General features: G+C 43.3%; 1 protein-coding gene across 23 annotated transcripts in view; it reads left to right on the top strand.

Annotated features, from left to right (window-relative positions):
- Positions 1-16,615, top strand: part of DYSF (dysferlin) — a 231,860-nt gene that overhangs the window by 177,887 nt on the left and 37,358 nt on the right. For all 23 annotated transcript variants that reach the window (XM_082425965.1, XM_082425961.1, XM_082425948.1 and 20 more), the window contains one exon: positions 14,461-14,559. In XM_082425965.1, coding sequence (XP_082282091.1) covers positions 14,461-14,559 — 99 coding nt within the window. The remainder of the gene's footprint in view (positions 1-14,460; positions 14,560-16,615) is intronic.

Genomic DNA, 16,615 nt, shown 5'->3' with positions numbered 1-16,615 from the left:
TCTAACTTCTTGTTTATGGGATCCTCTTGAGACTTCCTGTGACCATAAATTGGTCATTTGTTTTCTTTTGTTTTTACTCAACCCTTTAACAGAACACTTATCTTAGTCCTCATATTGTCCCCCTTCTTTTGAACCTTAATCTTTTCTTTCTGTCCTTACAGAGGGAAGTCCTTGCTTGTCAAGAACCAGTAGCTCCAATGGCTCTTCCATTAGTGCATAGGCCCCCTTCTAATCTCAAACTCAGGTAAAGGAAGAAGGAAACCGTCTAAGATTGTTGTAATTTTACCTTGCCAGTTAGGAATCCAGCAGGGTGGGAGAATTAAGAAGGAAAACAGGATCAGAGGCTTTTCTACTGGGCTGAAGAGTTGTTTTCTGTTTGTTGGGGCAGTCAGATGCTGGCTGGCTAGGTCCGAGCCACAGTTCTTGCCTATGGAACCCTATATAGGAGTTTCTTAAATAAAGGAGAGCTGGCTCCAGACAGGAGTGTTACTCTAGGGAAGTTTCTACAGTCTTGGCTGTGTGGACCCTCAACCTTGTGAGCTCAGACACCTGATGGGTCAACTTTCTTAGGGCTAGATGCATATTTTTCAAGTTTCTAAACCAAGGTTACCAATGTATGAGTTTACAGTGAGAAATACTTCTGCCTGGGGGTTGTGACCTTGGATAGTGAGCCAGCTTGTGGTCTCTCTATAGGCTCAGCAGTTGGGAAGCCAAGTTGTGACTGGAGATGAGTGAGGAATCAGAATGAGGAGAGAGCAGTTCTGGGATTTGAAATTGAGTATCAGCTGTCCAAAACGGACTGATACCTCCATCTCCAAAGAAAGGGACAGCTTTAGTCCCTAACCCCGGGATCCTGCCCCTGATGATGCTGGTGTGAACAGTCAACTCTAACTCCTCTTCTCTTACGTTTCCAGGACTGACCAGTTCCTTTTTTTCCTGACATAGTCTTTCTCTAGATGTACTAGTACAATCTACCCGCTTACGGTTAAGGCTCAGTGTAGAAGCTGCCTTTCCCTTTGAGATGATTTTGCCTCTCCTTGCTCTGAACCCCTCTGCATTGATTTCATGGTCTGATTCTCCGAGGGCAGCCCTATTTCTCTTAATTCCAAGTTTTGGGGGGAATGCGTCACTGCAGCTTATGGGTACCAACAACAATTTATCGAAAGACTTGGAAGCAAAGGTTTTCTGAGCAAAGGAATCAATGACAGGGTGTGTCTCCCAAGTGAGGAAGTATTTCCAGAAGGTGCCCAAGGCAGTTTGTCTCAGTGCACCGTGCTTGCACCTCTGACCTTGAGAGTTTCAGGGGCAGTGTTTTCACCTTAATAACATGAATGGTTTTTACCTGTACTTTTGTACATATCAGATTTGCTAACGAGGAAGGTACTTATCTTCTCCTTAAAGCAGGTTTCCTAAGGACATGTATTTGGCACTATTGGTTTAGGAAGAATTATTGTATGCGCTTGAAAGTAACAAAACTTTACTTCTTTAAAAATATCTCTGGTTCAGATGTGTTGCCAGTGCAGCCTGGCCTCCCCCCACTCCCATTAGTTCTGATTAGGGAGGTTTGATGCCTGTCACTGTGTGTAATCTGGACCTTCCTTTGTGAGTCATTCCTTCTCTCATTTTCTCAGAGCAAATACAAATCGCCCATCCAATGACAAGTGAAGGCACAGGGGAGGCAAGGGGAGGGAAATCAGAGCCGAAATCTGTTAGCTATTTGGAGTAATTGGTTATTTGCTGTGTTTGCTGGTTGGGAAGCAGAGCACATACTTTACGGTCTCTCCTGTTACGGGGGCTGGAGTCACCCGCCGATATTGGATCCTCGTTGCCGGAGCCCTTGGCTCCGGGCGCCTTTCCCCTGCTTGGCATTCCTGTGGTCTCCTCGGGGGTGCACCCCTCCTCCCTCGATGCGCACTGCAGGGGGGACAGCCCAGGGTGAGACTTGTCTGGCGAACTCCAGGGCCTCATCAGGGAGGAAGAGGCCCCAGCCCCCACCTAGCAGCCCTCCCTGCCTCCGCCCCGTACTCCCCTCTTCCCAAGAGGTCTTTCCCCTCGTCCACGAGGAAGAAGCTTCATCTCTTCCCAGAGGGAAACTCTCGGCTTTCCTTGAAAATCTACAGGACAGGAAGTTCTCTCTGAGGTCTAATTTAATGCCTTCCTATCCCTGATGGTCCTATCATCATCCCTGTCCCCTCCCGCTCCCCAGCCTGGGTCAAAACAGTGCTTGGAACTTGGTTCATCAACCTGCCCAGTGACGTGAGCACCTCTCTTACGTTTACTGAGGCATGGGAGACCAGCCTGAATTAGCGGCAAGTTCAAAATATAGAATATTTGAAAAGTAATATGACTTTGTGTATGAAAACTCACACAGTAACTAGAAAGTAGGTTGACTTTGGCACATAGTAGGCTCCCCCAAAATACTTTTAAAATTGAATTTAAGATAGCTAAGATTAGTGTCTGTAGTTTGATGAATGCTTCTGCAGCCCTGGGAAGGCCTTCAAAAATAGTTTTTCTCTTAAGTAGATGGCTGGAACTCCTGTCAAGCAAAACTGTCTACGTAAGCAGAACGAAGGTAAGGCAAGTTTTTGCTCAGGCCCTACTGGAATCATCACAGATTTTGAGGAGCGATGTCTCATTGCTTTCTTCATAGGTTTGAACACTCTTCTTTCATTCACTCTGCTGGATAGATTCCATTCGTTTGGACTTTCTGCATGGGTTATGGGGTCATGCTGTCCTCAGAGGACCAAGTCATGGGGCCCCCATACATACCTTAGGCTCCTGAGTTTGGAAGAGATTTTCCACAGGTCCCCCACCTCACTTGGGCCCTCCATCTGGATCAGGCCAGTAGTCAAATTGTCAGGTCCTGACCCTTCTCTGCTCGCCATCTGCTTGACTTTGCCAGATTTCAGGCACACTGATTCACGGGGCCTTTTGGAAGCAATTCAGCATTTTGGTTAAAGGTCTTCCTTTTCCTCCCACCTCTGCTGGTCCAGCTGGAAGTCAGAGTAAACAGAGTAGTGATCCCTTCCACAGACATGGAGGCAGAACTGCAGGGAGTGTCCACACAAGACTGAAAGCCCAGTGTTCCACTCGTGGGGATAATTAAGCGATTTTTTTTGTCATTAGTGTGTAGAGTTCTGCTGAATCAACATGGTAGCTGACTGTGGGTGTAAGTCTCTGTGGTTTGGGGGGGCATGAAACCTTTAGTATGCATGGGGTGAGGTAGGTTCAGAGTCGGGGCATTGCACGTCTAGGGGTTTGTCTGGTTTACATGGAGGTGTGAGTACTTATATGTTATGTCTGTGTTTGTATTGATGTGTGTGTGAGCAAACAGACTCAGTTTTTAAATCTCAAGACATTAATTAGAGAACTAGAGAATCATCACATCATTATTCCAGTTCTGCAGATGTTGAGCTATGGGGCAGCAGCATTGGGGGTCAAACTGGTGATGTTGACAATATCAACAAGAGCGTTTACCATGGTAAACTTTATAGGTCACAAAATATCTTCACAGACACCAACTCGAAGCCTACACTAATCCCAGAGTTGGGTTCTAATATTACGATCTTGATGATGCTGATTTGTGCTAAGACAGAAATTACTTTCAACACAGTCTAGGATGGCTACCTTCTGGTTGACGTAGGCAATGAAGGCCTGCTTAAAATTAGTTTTAAAAAATGGAGGTGGGTGTATAGTTCCCTATAGTGACTCCAAGGTTCAACATTGTAACCTTGGTGATAAAGGAATTTGACCATGAACTTTTCTCTTTGATTCAAGTGGTCATCCTGGGGAGAGAACACAAGCGATACCCCCTGCCTTCCCCAACTTTCCTAACTTCACAGAAAGTCAGGCTTGGAATGATTGTTGTCAATTTTGCCATCCATATTCATGAAATGCGTCAGGCTTACTGAATGAAAATGGGAGATTAAATGGTCTGAATGTGCCGTGCTGATTTGGTTCTTCGGAGGGATTAGGGTGCCCATTAGACTGGATCAAGCCTGGAGAAGCATGTCTTTGTTACATGGCTCTGGTTGCTCAGGAACTGAATGTTGGCTATTAGCTGAAATTGGAGAGGCCGCCAGTCCGTGCCTTGATCAGACTTACTTGCTTGGCTGGCTGAATGGTGAGGGACCTTGAACCTTGGGCATGGGGAAATAAAGCTTTAATGGCCAGACTTCTTGCTAAAGCCTGAGGTGACACTTCAACAATCAAGCCGTTTGCATTTGTTTCTCCTCTTTGTTGTGTACCAAGACTAGATGCTTAGCTATTACAAAATGAGGTCAAGAGCACACTTCGAATTAGAGAGTGTACGACCATTTCCCTTTTGGAGCTTTGGATTATCGGATTCCACTAACACCAGAGGGTGGCTTGGCTTTGGCACATCTGGGATAAGACATGGAAGGACCGTCCTGTTTCTGTGGGGCTCATTCTCATGGGGGGCTAACTTATTCTTAGGCTTCTTGAGGAAGGGAAGGAAGAAGTGGGCATGAAGTAACTCCATCAGAAGCCAGGTTAGTGAAATAGCAGGAATGATATTTTCAAGTCACATCTGTGAGCGTGTTGAAAATATAACTTTATTTTTCTGTAATTCAACTTAATCTCTCTTTTGAGCTCACATTTTTCCTGGCAGAAAAGTCCTGGTAACTTCAACCATTTAGGTTTAAGCTTTAGTTAGTTTTGGATTTTTCTTCCTTGTCCTCACGCCTGGGAGGCAGCTGAATTCTGGGTTGGGCTTCCATAAGGTCATGACCTCCACAGGAAGGGACCCCTGGTCACTAGTGTGTGTGCACCCTGGATCTATTGGGCACACAGACCAAACAGACTATATCTCATTAACCCGACCAGAAGGCCCTTTCAGGTGTCCTGGCTCTCTCTCTCGACTACCTCTCAAGCCTTTCTGGGGAGCACGGTACCATTCAGCAGCTCCTTTGTGACACTCCGGGGTCTACAGGAAATGACGAGGACTCCCTCAGGCTCTCTCTCCCATGACTCCCATGCAGTCGTCTTCTGTCAAGTGCCATATGCCCCAAATTCTCTGGCAATCTCTGGATGGCTGCTGCTTACCAGATCTCCAAGGTTACGGAGGGGTCTATGCCATGTACACTTTGGGGCTAACCTGTGGCGGAGGGTGTGGGGATGCCTTACCAGAAACCCTCACAGACGCTGGTTCTTGCTTCCTCTCCCACTCTACTCTTTCATCTCCTCTGTAAATAGCGGGAGAAGGGCTGGAAAGAACATCCTCTTAAACCTATTTTTTTAATGGCATATTATCTGCTTTAGGAAATTTAAAAGCCAAGGATCCTGCCTCCCCACCCCCCGCTGTCTAGGCATTCATATATCCGTCAGATATTTACTGGCCTCCAAATATGTGCCAGGCAATGTTCTAAGGATTGGAGGTATAGCATTAAAAAAGATAAAGATCTCTGCCATCATGGGACATAATAAACAAGTACCTAAATGAAATATATGGAGTGTCTGATGGTGATAATTACTAGGGAGAAAAAACAAGGAAGGGGGAATGAGAATTGCTGGGAGGGTGATGGTGATTTAAAATATGGTGAATAAGGAGGGGAAAACAGATCGTAGTTAGTCAAGACTTGAAGGAGGTGATGAAGTGACCCAGGGGAGGAATAGACTTCCTGCCATGGGAGGAGCATGAGGGCTCTGGCGATGTTCGATGTTCGCGGACTGGGAAGGCCACCGGGACGGGAGCAGTGTGAGTGAGGAAGCAATGGAAGGACGTGAGGTGGGGGAGGTGTGAGGGCCTGATCATGAGAGACTTTAGCTTGCTGTTGTTGTAAGGGCCTTGGCCTTATTCCAAGTGAGTTGGCAAATCACTGGATTTGCACAGAGAGGCAATGTGTTCCGATGTGTGTGGCTGTCGTATTGAGAATAGATTTGAGGACAAGGGTGAAGGCAGGGAGGCCAGTTAGAAGACTGGTGCAGCTCAGAATGGGAGAAAATATTTGCAAACGAAGCAACTGACAAAGGATTAATCTCCAAAATTTAAAAGCAGCTCAGGCAGCTCAATATCAAAAAAACAAACAACCCAATCCAAAAATGGGCAGAAGACCTAAATAGACATTTCTCCAAAGAAGACATACAGATGGCCAAGAAGCACATGAAAGGATGCTCAACATCACTAATCATTAGAGAAATGCAAATCAAAACTACAATGAGGTATCACCTCACACCAGTCAGAATGGCCATCATCAAAAAATCTACAAACAATAAATGCTGGAGAGGGTGTGGAGAAAAGGGAACCCTCTTGCACTGTTGGTGGGAATGTAAATTGATACAGCCACTATGGAGAACAGTATGGAGGTTCCTTAAAAAACTAAAAATAGAACTACCCTACGATCCAGCAATCCCACTACTGGGCATATACCCTGAGAAAACCATAATTCAAAAAGAGTCATGTACCACAATGTTCATTGCAGCTCTATTTTTACAGTAGCCAGGACATGGAAGCAACCTAAGTGTCCGTTGACAGATGAATGGATAAAGAAGATGTGGCACATATATACAATGGAATATTACTCAGCCATAAAACGAAACGAAATTGAGTTATTTGTAGTGAGGTGGATGGACCTAGAGTCTGTCATACAGAGTGAAGTAAGTGAGAAAGAGAAAAACAAATACCATATGCTAACACATACATATGGAATCTAAAAAAAAAAAAAAAAAAAAAAAGTGGTTCTGAAGAACCTAGGGGCAGGACAGGAATAAAGACACAGATGTAGAGAATGGACTTGAGGACACGGGGAGGGGGAAGGGTAAGCTGGGACAAAGTGAGAGAGTGGCATGGACACATATACACTACCAAATGTAAAATTGATAGCTAGTGGGAAGCAGCTGCATAGCACAGGGAGATCAGCTCAGTGCTTTGTGACCACCTAGAGGGGTGGGATAGGGAGGGTGGGAGGGAGACGCAAGAGGGAGGAGATATGGGGATATATGTATATGTATAGCTGATTCACTTTATTATAAAGCAGAAACTAACACACCATTTAAAGCAATTATACTCCAATAAGGATGTTAAAAAAACAAAACAAAACCCAAAAAACAATCCAGACGATGGGGACCAGGCCCGTGGTGATAGGGGAGAATCGGTCTGATTCTGAGTATGTACTGAAGGTGGTGCCAACAGGATTCACCGATGGATGGAATGTGGGGCATGAGGAAGAGTCCAAAGTGACTGCGGGGGTTTTGACTTGAGCATCTGGAAGGATGGAGTTGCACTTGCTTATAAGAGGAAGACTGTGGAAGGAGCAGGTGGGTGGGTGGGAGGTGTGAGTAGGAATTGGATTCTGGAGATGGCACATTTGAGAAGCTTATTAGATGTCTAGTTGGAGATGTTAAACAGGCAGCTGGAGTTCAGAGGAGTCATGCAGGTTGGAGAGAGCTCCACGTGGGGTTCCTCAGTGTATATGTTATTTAAAGACATCAGACTCGAGGGGAACCCCAAGAGAGTAAGAGTGGATGGGGAGGAGAAGGGGTCTGAGCCTGGAGCCCCGGGCCACTCAGATGATCAAAGCACAGGTGACAAGGAGGAATCAGCAGAGACTGAGAAGGCGTGGCCAGTAGGATGGGAGGACCACAGCCGTGATGCTCGGTAAGGCAAGGGGGATGTTTCAAAGACAGGAAGTGACTGCCTCTATCAAATACTGCTGCTGGTTGATTTTTGAGACCTGAGTCCTCAGTGACCTTGACAGGCAACTTTCGGTGGAGCAGAGAGAATGGAAAGACAAGAATTAGAGACAAGTGTAGACAACTCTAGGTGTTTTTCTGTAAAAGGAAGAAAAGAAAGTAGGTGGGAGCCAAAAGTGCTGTTTGAGAGTTTTCTTTTTAAATGATGGGGGACTAGTGTCACATGTTTGAACGCCGATGGGAATGATCCAGTAGAGAGGGAAGCGTGATGACACAGGAGAGGGGGAAGAGGATCACGTCCTTGAATGGGTCAGAGGGCATGAGTGCAGGGGTGGCCTTGGGTCGGGGTGCAAGCAGAGCACCTTTGTAACAAGAGGGAGGGCAGGTGTGGTGCCGGTGCTGGTGGGCTTGCAGGGGGTGGGGTCTCTTCTGATTGCTTCTGTTCTAAGAGAAAGAGGAAGCAGGGTCACTGGCCCAGAGTGACGACAGGGAGGAGGTGTTAGAGGGCTGAGAGGAAAAGAGAAGGTGTGGAATGCTCGTGTCCGGGGGGGGGGAGAGCAGAGGACCAGGGAGTTGAGATGGAGTGGACGACAGCAGTGGACCCACTTGAGGCTGTGACATGAACTTGGAGTGAGACCAGCCTCTGGTTTGCTATTTTTCAGCCACGTTGGATGTGATGGGGAAGAGCTGGGTTTAAACCTAGGTTTGGTTGGCTAGAAATACAATGGAGCAAGAGAGGGCCAAGGGAATTTAGAAGTGGGGAAGGGCAAAGAGGCCAAATATAAACTAGCTAGGAAGTAAATTATGATTCTGCTGCATGTATCATTTCTGTCAAGAATGAGGACGATTAGAAGAGGACTTACCTGCAGGATGCAGGGAGAAAAGGGGGACTGAAATCACTGAGCAGCCAGCCGGCTAGCTGGGGTTACCAGGGGTTAGGAAAGTCACCAGCCCTGCTCCTCACCAGTGTGTCTGCTTAAGGAGAACCAGCCATAGAAATCACCTGGAACTTGGAGGGGGGAGGAAATTACAGCTGAGAGTTCCCGGGCAAAGTTGAGTGTGGCAAGACTTAAGTCCTATTTGGTGGCCGATTGCTAGTTCTTTAAAAAAAAAAAAAAAAAAAAAAAAAAACTTAACTCTAATTTCCTTAAAATAAATACTTGAGATTTCTGCTTTTGTTCTTCTGTTAGAGGTTATATGCTTGTATTTTATCATCTGTTCTTTTTTATTTTAACAGCTTTTTTTTGCGATAATCCACATAAATACAAGCCCCTATTTAAAGTATACAATTCAGTGGCATTTAGTTTATTAACAGAGTTGTGCAACCATCACCCGTCATCAACTTTAGAATATTTTCATCATTCCAAAAAGAAATCCTGTACCCCAAGAGCAGTTGTCCCCCATTTCCTCCCAACCACTAATCTATTTTTTGTCTCTATGGGTTTGCTTATTCTGGACATTTCATATAAATGAAATCATGCAATGTGATCTTTTGTGACCACATATGAACTTCTTTCATTTAGCATAATGTTTCCGAGGTTCATCCAAGTTGTAGCATGTATCAGTTCTTCATTGCTTTTTTTTTTTTTAATTATTTATTTATTTATGGCTGTGTTGGGTCTTCGTTTCCGTGCGAGGGCTTTCTCTAGTTGCAGCAAGTGGGGGCCACTCTTCATCGTGGTGCGCGAGCCTCTCACTATCGCGGCCTCTCTTGTTGCAGAGCACAGGCTCCAGACACGCAGGCTCAGTAGGTGTGGCTCACGGGCCTAGTTGCTCTGCGGCATGTGGGATCTTCCCAGACCAGGGCTCGAACCCGTGTCCCCTGCATTGGCAGGCAGATTCTCAACCACTGCGCCACCAGGGAAGCCCCTTCATTGCTTTTTTTTTTTTTTTTTTTATCAGTCATCAGTTTTATACACATCACTGTATACATGTCAATTCCAATCGCCCAATTCAGCATCATTGCTTTTTATTATCAAATAATGTGCCATTGTATGGGTACATCACATTTTCTTTAACCATTGATGGACATTTGGATTGTTTCTACTTTGGGGCTATTATGGATAATGCTGCTATGAACACTCATGTACAAGTTTTTGTGTGGACTTAAGTTTTCATTTCTCTTGGATATATAATGAGATGTAGAATTCCTGGGTCAAGTGGTAACTCTCTGTTTAATCTTTTGAGGAACTGCCAGGCTATTCTCCGAAGTGACTGCAACATGTTACATTTCCACCAGAAGTAGATGAGGGTTTCAGTTTCTCCACATCTTTACCAACACTTGTTATTATCTGACTTTTTGGTTATAGCCATCCTAGTGGTGTGAGATGTTCTCTCATTGTGGTTTTGATTTGCATTTCCTTGATGGCTAATGATGTTGAACATCTTGTTGAACATCTTTTCATGTGCTTATTGGCCATTTGTGTATCTTCTTTCAAGGAATGTCTGTTTTAATCCATGGCTCATTTTTATTGCGTTATTCATCTTTTTATTATTGAATTGTGTGAGTTCTCTATATATTCTGGTTACAAATCACCTTATCAGATACACATGGGCAAATATTTTCTCCTGTTCAGTGAATTACCTTTTCATTTTCTTGGTGGTGTGTTTTGAAGTATCCTCCTATTGTTCTTTAGTTTTAAAATATTTCATTTTTAAAATTATGTAAGGAATACATGCATACAATGAAAAATTAGAAAACTTTGAGTGATACCCAAAAATGAAAGGAATAAACAAAACATTTGTAATCTTATCATTCACAGATAATTGCTGTGAACATTTGGGGTTTGATCCTTTAATTAAAAAGAATTCTCATTATTCAGTTTTTAACCTGTTGTAAATCTCATCCATTGTGAATAACTTTCCATGTCAATAAACATTTCTACATCATTTTTTTTAATGTTGTACAACATTTAATCAATGGATGTACAGTTTACCCAAAAAGTTCCTTATTGTCAGATGCTTAAGTTGTTTTTCCCTGTTATAAATGTTGTTAAATCTCTATGCATATCTATAAGTAATTTCTTTGAATAGATTTCTAGAATGGGAGTGATGGGTCAAAGTGTAGGCACATTTTTGGGGCTGTAGAAACATGCAGCCAGAGTGCCTTCTGGAAAGATTGTGGCCAGCTACGTTCCTGCTGGCAGTCTGTGAGAGAGCCAGCCCTTGGCCAGAAGCTAATCTGGTCCACACAAAAAAGCAATACTATTGTCAGTAGCACTGTGCTAGGCACTGTTCTAAGCACTTTATACATACGACTCATTTATTCCTCACTGTAACTCTGTCAAATGGTACTAGTATTTTTCCATTTTACAGACAAGATAATTGAGGCACAGAGAAGTTAAGTTTTGCCCAAGGTCACACAGCTAGGAGTGGCAGGATTTGGACCCTGAGGCAGACTCCCTTCTGGGAGAAAGCCTGGTACTGTTAAGTACAATGCTGTCTATTGCTTGAAGGTAATCTTTACAATGCTAAGAAAGTTTCGTTTTATTCTTAATTCATGAGAGCTTCATTTAGAAATAACTAAAATTTTTATAACAATTTTATAACCCCTCACACTCCCTTCTTTTTTGCCTATATAGATCAGGGGTTGGCAAGCTTCTTCTTAAATGGCCAGATAGTAAATACTTTAGGTTTGGGGGACATAAAGTCTCTGTCACAACTACTCAGCTCTGCTATTGTAGTTAAGAGGCAGACAATATGTAAATTACATAACCAGGTGGCTGGCTACCGGGCCATAGTTTGCAAATTTCTGTTATAGATGATCATTTGGGTTTTCTCTCCTTGCTTATTGATACTGAGCCACTCCTGCATTCTGGAATAATCCAGTCTAATCCATGCAAAATCTACTGTTGCAATCTATTTGTTAGTATTTTATTTAGGATCTTTATATCTCTGTTCAGGAATAGGATTGATGTGTGTGTGTGTGTGTGTGTGTGTGTGTGTGTGTGTGTGTGTCCCCTGGTCAGGCTTCACAAAATGAAAGGGAGAAACTTCATTTTTTTCTATGCTGTGGAACAAAGAATGATTTATTCTTTGAGAGACTGATAGAACCTGCCACCAAAGAAACCATCTTGGCCTGATGTCTTTTTTGGAGGTAGTTCTTTGAGATCTCTTCCACTTTCAGGAAGTGATCTCTTCATGTTTTCTATTACTTTTGAATCAATTTTGGCAATTTATATATATTTTTAGAAAGTCACCTACTTCATCTAGATTTTCCAAGGTTTTTCCATTGATTTGGGTGTAGCAAATCTCTTAATATTTTTATTCTCTCCATAATATCTTTTTATTTGATCTTTCTTATTCCTAATGGTGTACCTACTTTTTAACATTAGATTTGGTAAATAATCTAATGTTTATTTTATTGGTCTTTTGAAAGTTTGCTCTGGGATTGAATTATCAGTTGTAATATTCTCCATAATTCTACTCATCATTTTCAAATTATCTTCCTACTTTTCTCTAATTTCTTGAGTTATCAGATTATTTATTTTCTTTCTTTTTGTATAAAAGCAAGAATATTTAAGACTAAATTTTCTTTTGAGTACAGACTTGGCTACCAAATTTTAAGACATAGCCCTCTTACTCTTGGTATTTTCTAAGGATCTGTGATTTTAGTTTTGGTTTTTCCTTTGACTCAGAAGGGTTTTAAGAGTACACCTTTAAATTTCTAAAAGGTTGGGATTTTTGATTTTTGAGTTTCTCATTAGTTTCTAGTTTTATTATTGAGGTCAGAGAGTGTGACTGGTAATGGGTTTATTCCTTGGACTTTATTGACATTGGCTTTGTGGCTTTTAATTTTTTCTAAGTGCTCCAATTGTGCTGGAAAAGAAGGTGTAAGTTCTGTTTTTAGATTACATGATGGTTGTGTATTTAAATGACACTGTTAATCATATTACTCAGAGTCTCTGTCTCCATATTCTTTTTTTAAAAAGAATACTTGGTTTACTTGGTTTTTCAAGACTGAGGGAAATGTAATGACTTTCCCACAGCTATCGTGTTCCTGTCATTTCCTTGTACAAAACACACTGATTGTTGCCTGTTTATGCCTGACTCTGAGCCTGAGTCATAAACTCAGATCTTTAAGTATCTGAGCTGGGGAAGAAAAGAAAGACTTAAGAGGAATCAAACAGCTAACTTGAATTCCATTCTAACCATTCCGACCTCTGTGTACATATTTGCCTGTGTGTTAGCATGTGTACTTTGGGGGGATATATGTGCGTTTCAGCATATACATCTCTCTTGGGCATGATTGTGTAAATATGTTCTTTTGCGTGTCCGTGATTGGGTGAGTTTGATATGTGTGTCTGTGTATGTTTATTCATCTGTGGCATCTTTTTCTTCAAACTGAACTTAAAACATCACGGCTGGTGTCTGCCTTGCTGGCTGTTTTGAGAGTCATTACAACTCAGAAAGCTCTGCTACCCTGTATCTTAACCCACCTGAACCTCTTTTCCCCTTTTTGGCTGCAGAAGATCCTCCTGGTAAGTTGGTCAGACAGAGACTCTCTGTAGACTCAGTCTTACTCTGGCACCCACTTGGTGCTCTGTCTAGGCACCATATTCTGGCCACACACATGGTGTTAGGGCCGTACTTCCAGGATGGGTGGAGACTCTGAGAACCTCAGTCCACGCTCTCCCCATTGTACCTGTTCAAGTTCCCTTGGTCTGCCTGCAGCATGTGCTAACCCTTAATAAGGTGGAGCTTGACGGACTGGGCATTGGTCTAAAGGGAGCACCAGCATTTCCAGAAACTCATGATGGGGTTCAGCTCATTTTATGGAATCAGAGCAAGCTCCTGGGAGATCCCCTAGTTGACCGCCTCATACAGAGGAGGAAAGCGGGCCCCAGAATGGGCTCTCCTGACACCTTGTCCTGGGCCCTTCCCATGGAACTGGGTGAGCTTTACTGGTACCGGCAGCACAGACCCAGTGCCTGGGCCTGCGTGGGTTTTGGGGGAGGCCGGGAAGAGTGATGATCCCACCTTCAGAGAGCTTGCTGACTCCCTGGGTGACCGGACACCTGCACAGAACACAGCTGAAGGAGCATTCTAGACACAAGAGCCAAGAGGGCCTTGCCCAGGAAGACTTAGAAGGCGGAGAGACCAGTGTGTACCCCAACAGGCCCATCCACCTTTGCCCACAAATATGAATAAGCGAAGGAAGGAAGGGGCAGAGAGTGTGTTGTCACAAACTTCCTTTCTCCTCACCTAATTTCCCCCATTGAGCATAGTGTCTTTTGAATAATGGGCACTTAGTAAGTGTTGAATTTCAGGGACTCTGCCTTGATTTGACCTTGCAGGAGACTAAGTTCTGATTTTGGAGGCTTTTTTTTTGGCTGGGGTCTGGGGGGGATCAGGATAGCCCTTTGGGGTCTGAGTTTTCCTGGGTCTACTGTATTTTATTAATAAATAACACTTTATTGACATTTCCCCCCAAAGAGTTATCCTATGTATCCTCTGATTTTAGCCTCAGTATGCCCCTGGAATGCAAGGGGCCTGTGATGATTATGCCCACTTCACAGAAAGGAAAAGGGAGGCCCCAAGAGCTTAACAGAATCACACAGTGAAGGTAGGCAGGGCCAGGGCGAGAGCCTCTGCCTCTCAACACCAAGCAGGTGTGAAGACCTTTCTCCTGACTGTACAGTTGGCCCCTGGAGAGGCAGGGAGTTCCAGCTCTCTGCTCCCCCGAACTCACACCAGCAGGAGAGATTTGCAGTCTAGGCCAGCCCATCAGCCTTGCTTGGTGTTGGTCCAGAAGAACCTTGCTTGGCAAATTCTGTTTCTGAAATGGTCTCTTTTTTTCTACCCACTCAGGAGGAGGAGTTCATTGATTGGTGGAGCAAATTCTTTGCCTCGATAGGGGAGAGGGAAAAGTGCGGGTCCTACCTGGAGAAGGACTTTGACACTCTAAAGGTGAGCCCTCCTCACAATGTCCTCTTCAGTCTAGCAGTCTCTGGGCATGCGCACTGGGCAGCGGGAGCTGCAACTGAAAGAGAATATATGTATACATATATGTATATGCATATATATTTATGGGTGAAATGATACCTGGGATCTGTTTTAAAATGCTCAAGAAAAGTAAGGATGAATTATTTAGATGATGTGGGTCACCCTCTGCTAGATATTCAAAATATTAAAGATGATTGAAATTGCAAAATATTGAAAATTGTTAAAGCTTGGAGATGGGTACTTAGGGATTTGTTATACTATTCTGTCTCTTTTAAAGTTATTTTAACTTTTCTATTATAAAAATTTTCCATTAAAATTAAAAGGAAAGTCAATGTGAGAATGTACCTCTGATTCCCCCACCTCTGCAACTGGGATAGAAATTACCCAGCACATATAAAAATATGGTAGACTCTGTTTCTGTGGAAAAAAAACCCCGGAGCCTGAAAAACAACACAAAACCAGGGATGAGTCAGCCAAATTCTGGTATTTTGAGGAAATTCCACAAATACGGTTATACTTTTTAAAAGCAGACTACTTTTAAAAAAGATAACCAGAGGTGACTCAAAATTACTCCCTGAAGGAGTTACATAGTGTCGTGGAGAGGGTTACCAGGTAAAATTCAAGATGCTCAGTTACACTGGACTTCAGATATATAATGAATAATATTTTAGTGTAAATATGCTTTAAATATTGCACAGAACATACTTATCTAACAACTATTTGTTGTTTCTCCGAAATTCAAATTTAACTGGGTGTCCTGTATTTTCACTTGCTAAACCTGGCAGCCCTACCTAGAGAGCAAGAGGGGGCCAAGGCTGTCAGACATGCAAGAAAAGCCCAAGGAGCTCCCTAACAGGGACTAGATGAAGGGGGCTTGAGGCTTGCTGGAGTGGTGGGTGACCAGTATAGAAGGTGATCTCACAAGGTGGCCAGAGCTGCCTCTGGTACGTTGGATGCCCCCATGTCATTGTACCTGGAGACCTGGAGGGGCAGAGATGAGGCCTCAGGCAGCAGCAGTCAGAAGGCTCAGGCCTCCCCAGGCAGCAAGTTCTTTGTTGACTTGGTAGGTGGGTGTGTGAGGCTGGGCAAAGAGACAGAACTATTTGTGTACCAGGAAGAAGGTCCGACACGTTAAGTCTGGCATGTGGTACTGTGGCCTTGCCAAAAAATGAGAAAAGCCAAGTAAGAATGAGGACTCCTGCCAGGGTGGCCCATGGCCCTGGCACCCTTGCCACTCCCTCAGATGCCGGATGCTGAAGTGGCGCCCAGCCCACCAGCTTGACCTCTCTGAGATCTGTGACAGTTTCCAAGTGAAAATGGGCTGTCTAAAATCAAAATGCATTCAACCTGTTTCTGGGGGGAAAAGCAGATCTGGAAGAAACGCTGGTTCTTTAGGGATCAGTAGCCACCACCACCAACATGGGTCTTTGAAAAATAACTTATAGTATTATGGAGAGAATGGAGTACACAGTGGGTCGGGGGGAAAAACCCATATTTTGGAAATTGCTATCATAGGGAAAAAAAGACAACTCATAGTCACAATAGTGAAAGATAGAAAACAAAGATACAGCAAGAAAGCATAGAAAAGCAGAAATCATAGAAAAACACAATAGAAAAAGAATATTAATTTTCCTAATAAATAAAACTGGGTTACAGTCTTTTACTAAGTGATAAGGACTCAGACTTCATCAAAAGTCAAAATTCATTATAATGTCTTTAAAAGACACATCTGAGACAATACAACTTAGAATGGCTAAAAAAGTAAATATTTAGGCAAACAAAATAAAGTAAGTGCAAACAAAAGAGAAACAGATAGAAACTAAAGTAAAAATCAAAGGAAACAAAATGGAGTGTTTTGTATAAATAAAAGATGTACATCTCAGTGCAAAAACTCCCAAACATTAATGTATGGAACAATAAAGCTTAGAAATCCTTAAAGCAAAAATGGATAGGAATATATAAAGTAACACCGCACACAAATGAAGGCATGAAATTACAGAAATTAAAGTTGCAGTGGTGA

Source organism: Balaenoptera physalus (genome assembly GCF_965194825.1).
Source record: "Balaenoptera physalus genome assembly, chromosome: 15".
Lineage (NCBI taxonomy): Eukaryota > Metazoa > Chordata > Mammalia > Artiodactyla > Balaenopteridae > Balaenoptera > Balaenoptera physalus.
Note: the sequence above shows the minus strand (reverse complement) of the source record. Positions and strands in the feature narration are given on the sequence as shown.